At 39.1% G+C, this 8,645-nt stretch overlaps 1 protein-coding gene across 1 annotated transcript; it reads right to left on the bottom strand.

Annotated features, from left to right (window-relative positions):
• Positions 1-746: 746 nt before the first annotated feature.
• On the bottom strand, positions 747-4,731 carry LOC139127598 (uncharacterized). Its single transcript, XM_070693510.1, has 5 exons — positions 4,549-4,731; positions 4,277-4,326; positions 3,911-4,014; positions 3,641-3,738; positions 747-2,651 (listed from the first exon to the last, which is right to left on the bottom strand). The coding sequence occupies exons 3-5, from the start codon at positions 3,981-3,983 to the stop codon at positions 2,001-2,003; spliced, it is 822 nt and encodes a 273-aa protein (XP_070549611.1). The 5' UTR covers positions 3,984-4,014; positions 4,277-4,326; positions 4,549-4,731; the 3' UTR covers positions 747-2,000.
• Positions 4,732-8,645: the final 3,914 nt, after the last annotated feature.

Here is an 8,645-nt window from a genome sequence, read left to right as displayed (position 1 = left end):
TCACGCACATGCATAAATTTCAGCCTTGAGACAGGAAAGTGAACATCCTCGTGGTCCGACAAACGAAACAAGCTATGAAATGGCCACGACTTCGATGGCTCCTGAAATCTTTATCACATGATAGATGTTCTAACAACTACTAAACCGCGATTGTTATCATAAACAGTAGAGTGGGCTCCCTAGCTCTACTGTCTATAGTTGAATTGCGTTAATTTGGGCATCTTTAGAGGGGACGGTGAGAGGGTAATAGAACCAAACTCATGATCTGTGACACAATTTTGTTTACTTTACTATTTTACCATGGGTTGGTTTGTGTTGATCTGGTTGGTTAGCCGTCCCAGGGCCTGGGAACAGTAGCTGCAGGCTTGTCAAACACTAACTGGTGTCAACAGAAACTTAGGTAAGTCACTGCACCAAAATCTGCATATTCAAATTTGAAGACCGTTGAATTTGAAGATAATATTCAGTAGCATATCAGGATATTCAAGCATATGCGAGAAATACGGCTTTTATGGACATGCGTCAGAATATCTTTGATATGTAGAAGAAGTTGAACCACGATATGACCCTAGAATTCAAAGATGAATACGTGGACGCATACGTAAAGAATTTCCATGTGAAATATGTATAGAATACCATGAGAATGTGAATAACAATATGTTTGTATGAATACTACTGAATACGCTCGGAGGTATCGATGGTGCGAATATGTATGAATGTTATTTGCTTATCATGCACAATATTCCCCGACATAAAGACAGGAGACACAATGAATTCAACGATATTTAAATTATTTATTGCTAACAAAAGAGGTATTACATCGATTTTTGTAGGGTGATAATTAGAAACAACAAAGTTGTATAACACACTCCAAGTCTAAAGCTAATTCATTGTAATGACATCATTATCGGCGAGAGGTAAATACGGTAAAATAAAATATTCTCACATTTGCTAAATTAATTTCTCTTCTCTATATATAGAATTCCATTTGTTTATCGTATCCAGGTCTATCTCAACTTTTAAAAAATATATTGTGTGTTTTCGCTAACATACGCTAAGGAAATGTGGTAGGTCGGTCGGGAATTTTTATTTTGTTTTATTTTTTTGATTTTTTATTTTGTGGCTATCACAAAACAGCAACATTTCGCAGAGTCATGCGAGATTTTTGAAAATCCCAAAAAGAGTTTAGGGTCGGAGGGTTTTAAGAAGAGTACACGTACGTTTGGTTACCGGAAACACACATATATTTTTAACTTGGTCCTGTAACTTTTATATTATCGTCCAACTTTACATTTTCGAAACTTCGGTAGCCTCATTATCATGTCAATAACAAGGCGCTTACTTCCTTCATATCATTATGTACATATATGTCACAGCTCTCACACAATACAAACTGTTAAAAGGATAATGCAAAACTTACATCACAAATAAAGTGTTGCTCAAGAGTAATTGTTGTTTCATTTGGCTTGAACAGCGACCTCTGTGTACAAACCATTCACGACTTTCTATTTTACAGGTACCTGCAATGAAATGTCGTATAACCATTCTACTGACTTGCGCCACCTACAGTTTCATATTTAAAATGAATTACTAGAAGGCCATCATTATCGCTAAACCGCCAACACGTGTATCATTTTTATTCAATTAGCGGCAGCTCAGGAACGGAATCAAGTGCTACTCTCCTTCATTGGGCACTTGACCATCAAAGAATCTAGAGCCTGAGCACTCGCATAAAGTGATGACTAAATGACCTGTAGTAAGATACTAGTGATTTTTTTCATGAATTTTTTCTGAGTATATGCGACAGAAATATAGAGGAGAAAAGGTCAAGTGAATAGATATTTCAGGTTCTGAATGAAAATCATATTTCTTATTTTATATATAATATGCATGCATGCGTAAATATATATGCATGCATTACAGTATGCATACTGACTGCAGCTACTTTTGCCTGTATGGAACAGCCATATTTTATGTGATACAAAATAAGGACCTAACTGCTAAATACATAACTGCATGCTTAGTTTAATAAGTTGCAGGCTAAGATTACACAGAATTTTGCATTTGTGACAGGACTTCCATTGGAGACAACTTTTTCTAGCAGTTCTTGATTTTTGTGATCTCGACCCTGTCGAATTACAACCACCTCTGACTCTTACCCCAAATGGCGTCCGACGAATATTAACGCGACTTTTTGGAGTCTCGTCATATTGAAGATAAATGTCGTCAGGCAGACTTTCATTATGACCGATGACATCATTTCCGTTTTCTTTTAGGGTGTCTTGGTCGGCTTGCCTTGTCTCGTCGATGACGTCTCCCGAGTCATTCTCAGATGATGCATCTGCTTCCTGAATAGCCAAATCAGGGGCGTTTTCTGGAGGTGGGGTGTCGGAAATACCCTTGAAAATAATTTCTTTTCGCAGGATGTTGTGCCCTGCTGTTTTGTCTTGGTAACGATCATCAAGATTTTTGAACAACTTTGATAAATTTTCAGATCGCCAAGGTAATTTTTTCCTGTACAGTTTTTCCGAAACCCCTCCTCCTGGTGCAGCTTCATCGTCATCGTCCGAGCTAACGTATTGTATTGTCATCACCGACGCATATTCTTTTCTTTCGTCGTCCGTCATCATCTTCTTCCTTCGTTGTAATTTCTGTAAACGAAAAGAAAGATAACCTTGGCAAATCTTGTACAGAATGAAAAACAAAACAATAACTTTCACGATTTAAGGTAATATTACATCCCAAAAGTACGCCAGTTCCTTGGTCTCAACTTGCCAAAATCGACTTGTGTGTTTTGACTGCGATGTCATCACTTGGCGACGACTATATAGGTACCTTGCTGCGTGGGTTCAAGTACGATCGAAAATCTACCGAATGTTCTACCCTGGCTTGATAGATCTGCCGGTGCACAGAATTGTCCCCGGAGCTGTCTTTCGCCCAGTTAGGAGATATATTCATTGCTGATAAAGTTTGCGTGCGATGTGCTATATTGAGTAAATGAGTGGCGAGTGCTTCATGAATTCTACAGCGTGTTTGGAGGGATCGCAGTCTGAAAAATTATAACAGCTTGTCTCCGTTATTAAACCACTCTTTTGAGGGGGGGGGGGGGCGATCGGTTTTGAGTGCGATGTCTTATCAAGGTTGACGGTGCCATGCCTGCCGTGCGTTGTGGTTCGAATCCGATCGGAAATCTACTGAATTTTACCGTGAGCATGCAAGCTGATGGTATCTTGTTATTACCATCACATTGGCATTGTAAACGTCAATGATAGACCCAGAAGTGAAGAGCTATGCCAAGAATTGCCGTCGCCAGCAACGACATCTAAGCTTAAATGTTTAAATCTAGCGAAGTCTGTCAAACAATTTTTTATTGATGATGACAACAAATTCGGTTTCAGATTTCGAGTTTTGAAGACGGAAGGGTTGTCGACAATGTATGTAATAGCTAATACTCCTGTGGAAAGATAAATGAGTACGCCATCAGAAATGCCGGGATGGACATAGCAAAGAGGATACGGCCGACGGTAGCATGGCGTGTTTTGCTTCACGAAGGAGGCTCTTGTCCCTCGTTGCTTGAACAGGGTCTCTCGCGTTCAATGACCTTGTTGCGATTTCAAAGATCAGTGGCCTAGCAACTTACCCTGTCCTTTCTCGAATACACTCGCTGTCTCTTTATAGTTTTCTTGCTTAGCCCATCTTTTGTTTTCTTTTTGGATCGAAAATGACTCTTAACAGCTCCTGCAATAAATTTAGAGAAATTGTTTACACAAATGTATGCCTTGAATTATATGTTGATTATATTCAGTACTCATAGTTATATGTTCTCGATTGATATTTTCTGCACTATTGGTTAAGAATGTCACAATTAATGATGTTATGTATGAAATAATGAAATGCCAGTCCTACTTACGCAGAGCTGTCCTTCTGTCGCAATTTATTCCCCTTGCTTGACACGAAGATAGAACCTCATCAGTCGCAAGCATTATGTTCCTTCAATTTCTGTCACCGTCGACCCTTCGGTGAGGAAAAATGTCATGAAATTACTGATTGTGCTTTCAATAGTAGCTTTCACTTGTTGGTTTTCGACCAAATGTGAGTGCGATGGGTGACTGACTCAATTTTAGGTGTTCATGTTGCCCGTGTACAAGCTCCAAGCTAGTCGCTGGAGGGTGTCTTTGTCGGAATAACGAAACATATGCAAACACACAAGGGCAGACAGTCTAAAAAACACGGGTGCATAATGTAAAAAGTGTCAAACGAACTATTGTATGCTTACCGTTCATCAAAGTCGAACTGAATCTCTTCAAAAACGTTTCTTGTGGATTCCTGTGAAAAATTACATAGCCATTTTACTCATACATGTAATGGAATGCCATCTGATAAACGTGTAACATGTTGTCCTATCCCTTGAGAGAATTTCCAGGTGGATAGATGGATGGATCGATGCCATTGAAGAGTAGGTAAATGGGGAAAAGGAATATAGTCAATGCAATAATAAACGAACGCTGGTAAGCTTCTATCAGAGTTGTGATGGCAATATATTCATACCAAAACTTCCCGGGGTATTTTTCCAAGAACCGTCCGTTCTCCTGTGTTTTCCAGAGACTGTTCTCTTGAGTTGATCGACGACAACGTTACTTCCATTCGTTTCACTACATCGGTCAACGAAGTGATGGCCTGGAAAAGCGAATGTGAGATGGATCTTACATAACAAATGTCATTGACCGATATAGTAACATTTAATGACACTTTGTAAATATTCCATATAGTAATAGAGGCAGCATTTGTTGAGACAAAACGCAGTGACAGTATTCAAATCTCTATTACTACCGCACATTTTAACTTCTACTCTTTGTGACACTGTTTGAGCTATTTTACCCTGTTTTCAAAGAAATGTTATGATGTAACAATCGCAGCATTCAAGACAAGTTAGCCATGTTTTATCATAAACACGATTGGAACCAATTTGGCATAATTGGATTTTCATATTTTTCAAATTTCTCAAAAGTGTTAGGTGCCCTATAGCTGAATGTTGCAATATTACAAATTACTCATAAAAACAAGTGTGCAATGTAAAAAGAAAAGCAGATGAGATTACATTTGTAGATTAAATCGGCATTACTTCACCATCCAATTATCCCAATTTAGTTCCAATCGTGTTCATACTGATTGTAATTTTTAGTTTCTTGACTGCCAAAATGACCTGCCCCCTATTCAGCACAATACATGCTGTGTGTACTCTACTTCAATTTATCACAGAGATCTTAGAATCAGAAGGTGTGACACTACATTTTCAGAGAAGACCTGCAGTAACATTCAAGCAAAATCCTAAATGAAAAACAACAAAACATTTAAATGAAATTAAGAAAATTCTAGTTCAACGTGTGTTAACTGAGAATGGGGACAGTTCGTATTATATCGTTCCATGTTTTTTTATATTCATTTTGTTTTTGCTTGCTCATTGTAACTGTTCTCCATCGATCCTCCAGTAATTCTATGAATATGCCTGCAAAACGCTGTGTACAATCTTCTTCACGTTCACATTACATAAATCTAGTAACGTAGCTGAACTTACCTCTCTATTCGCTTTGACATCAAGTGATATTTGGCGCAAAAGGGTACTCAATAGTGAGTTTTGATGTTGTTGTTGCGCCATATCTAGTGATAGATTTCTCAGACGAAAAAATAAGAGAACTTTTTGTCTGCGTGATTTTCTATGGGTTTGGCGCGCAAATTCTGAAGAAATTGGAGCACCTAAGTTTGAGTATTGAGCTTATTTAGTATGGCAGTCTGCTCTACAGTTTTCCCGTCACGCTATACTCTCTGTAAAGTAATTCGAGTTGGTTTTTTTCACTTACCTGGGGGAACCTTTCTATTTCAGGAGAATTTGGCGGGCATTTTTTAAGCAATCTTAAACCTGTCATGAATCCGAGTTGTTCATGAACATGGCGTTTACTTTTAAAGATTACTTTATCAATGCCAATCGTGTATAAGTTACGGTTAGGTCATTATAAATAGAGTAATATTAAACATCTACAATAACATAGCCGACTTGTGGTGGGGTATGTGTTTAGATTTCTTCTTTTGAATATTAAAATTGAGTGGCCATGTCTATATACGTCACATTCCAGGATTTATAATTGTTCAGTTTCGTGTCAGTCAGTCACCCATTTTGCACTGCTCTTCTCATCTGATAGAAACCATGTCTTCCATAAATAAGACAACTCCTCTTCACCACAGAAAAAGTCGTCGAAGAGTTCGGAATTCAAGATGGTGTGGTCATTGCCTAAACTTTGTGCCGTACTCGACTTTTATCTACCACAAGTCGAGATACTTTGATGTTCGGTCGAAAAAGTGGAAACGAGAGAATTGTCATGTAGACACGAACATGCAACAAGAACGTATTGCTCCCCGTTATACTGAAAGAGAATGGCAGAGTTTTCTCTCAACTCTCGATGACGCCGACCTCATGTATTTTGATAGAGAAGTTGACGACGTGGACGATGAGAATGGTGGTATCAGTGATAGCGACGTTGAAGTTTGGAATGAAAATGGTAACGACCTTGATAAATCAACAACTTCCGCATCGGCAGAACAGTTGCGTGATTGTGATATGTCAAATTTCTTTAAGTGTTGTGCCTTGTTTGTAATGACTTGGAAAGTCGTATTTAATATCACGGACATAGCTGTCGTGAGCGTGCTCAAGTTCCTGAAATCTCTGATTGCGGTACTGGGGCACTTGACAAACAACACGAAGCTGAAGACTTTTTCGATTGAATTTCCAGACTCTCTTCATTCTCTATCAAAAGTATTAGGCAAGAAACAGGAGTATATAGTGTACGCGATGTGCCCTGCTTGTGGAAAATTGTATTCGAAAGACAAGTGGTCTCTACAATCTGTGATTTTGTCCCATGGCCCAATCACTGTCAGAGAAGAGGGCGTCAACCGTGTGGAGCAACGCTGATGAAACAAGTTCGCGCGAAAAATGGGAACACGTTCTGGTATCCACGGAAAGTTTACAGCTACTTTAGTGTCACTAGGGCCATAGTGAAACTATTGAGTGTCGATTCAGTAACGAGTTTGTGTGAAAAATGGCGTTCTCGTGCCATACCAAATGAGTATTTAGCAGACATTTACGATGGAAAGGTGTGGAAGAATTTCACGGATAATTATGGACGTCGACGGTCATTTTTTTCCGAGCAGGGTAACTACGGTCTAATACTGAACGTAGACTGGTTTAGACCTCACAAATATTCTCCTAAAAGTGTCGGAGCTATATATTGCGTTATGGCAAATTTACCGAGACAGGAGCGATACAAACGCGAAAACGTTCTTTTACTCGGGTTGATGGATGGGGAACCACGTCATGACCTTAATTTTGTCATTGAACCTATTGTAAACGAACTTCTTGACCTTTGGAAAGGGCAATGGTTAAGGATTAGAGGGTCATATCAATTCATCAGAGCGGCATTAATTTGTGTAGCCTGTGATATTCCCGCTGCAAGGAAGATAGGGGGCTTTTTAGGACATTCGGCGAAAAAAGGGTGTTCTAAATGCCTGAAAGAATTTAAAAGCGGGCAATTTGGAGAAGGATTAGATTATTCTGGATTTGATCGAGAGCCATTACGAACTGATTCTTTCCACAGAGAGTGTGCCAGAAAAACAACATTCGCTATCTCTGAATCAGAACGAACACGTCTAGAAAAAGAGTTCGGGGCTAAGTGGTCTGTTTTATATAATTTACCCTATTACAACGCAGTCGACTTTTTAGTGGTAGACCCAATGCATAACATATGTTTGGGCACAGCAAAACATTGCTACAAAATATGGCGGAAATTCAATCTCTTAAACGATGAACATCTAGTAAATATACAGAAGATAATAGATGAGATGATTGTCCCGCCTGACATTGGGAAAATACCACGAAAAGTTGAGTGTGGCTTTTCAGATTTAACGGCCGAACAATGGCTCATATGGGTTGTTGTCTATTCCTCCGTAGCTTTGCATGACATTTTACCAAAGGTACACATGGATTGCTGGTTGATGTTCGTTGAGGCGAGCAGAATTCTTTGCTGCAAATGTGTAAAACATGACGATATCGATAGAGCCGATAATTTATTGATGGAGTTTTGCAAACGGTTTGAAACTCTATACGGAAAATATTCTTGCACTCCAAATATTCACATGCACTTACACTTAGCTGACTGTGTGAGACATTACGGTCCAGTTTACGCATTTTGGTGTTTCAGTTTTGAAAGATATAATGGTATATTAGGCAATTGTCACACCAATAATCGTAATCTTCCAACGCAGCTGATGGAAGAATTTCTATGTCACAGCAGTACGGGCGCAAATACATTTCCAGCTTTCGACGATTTCTTTCACGATTGCATGCCAACCTCTCCGGTAGAGTTTCTCACAGCACGTGGTAGGCAAAATCATGAGACGCTAGATACTGGAGAAAAGTTGCTTCTTATGATCGGTGCAACAACATGTGATCCCAGAAAAAGTCTGTGGTCTGATACAGGTATGATAAACTTGCTACCACCTTTAAAATCAAAAATGCTGGATGCTGATGATCACAAGGATTTAACAGATATGTATCAGAGTCTGTACGGATCACGTTTTCGAGCAATACACGTACC

This window comes from Ptychodera flava, unplaced genomic scaffold (assembly GCF_041260155.1).
Source record: "Ptychodera flava strain L36383 unplaced genomic scaffold, AS_Pfla_20210202 Scaffold_33__1_contigs__length_2856901_pilon, whole genome shotgun sequence".
Classification (NCBI taxonomy): domain Eukaryota; kingdom Metazoa; phylum Hemichordata; class Enteropneusta; family Ptychoderidae; genus Ptychodera; species Ptychodera flava.
This window is presented reverse-complemented; position numbering and strand designations above follow the sequence as displayed.

Bases quoted from the DNA above. Each gene is read 5' to 3' on its own strand.
- LOC139127598 (XM_070693510.1), bottom strand. From the start codon at position 3,983: ATGCTTGCGACTGATGAGGTTCTATCTTCGTGTCAAGCAAGGGGAATA. The intron at 3,739-3,910 runs GTAAGTAGGACT...AATTTATTGCAG, and splicing joins CGACAGAAGGACAGCTCTGC to GAGCTGTTAAGAGTCATTTT. The intron at 2,652-3,640 runs GTAAGTTGCTAG...TTTCGTTTACAG, and splicing joins TGTATTCGAGAAAGGACAGG to AAATTACAACGAAGGAAGAA.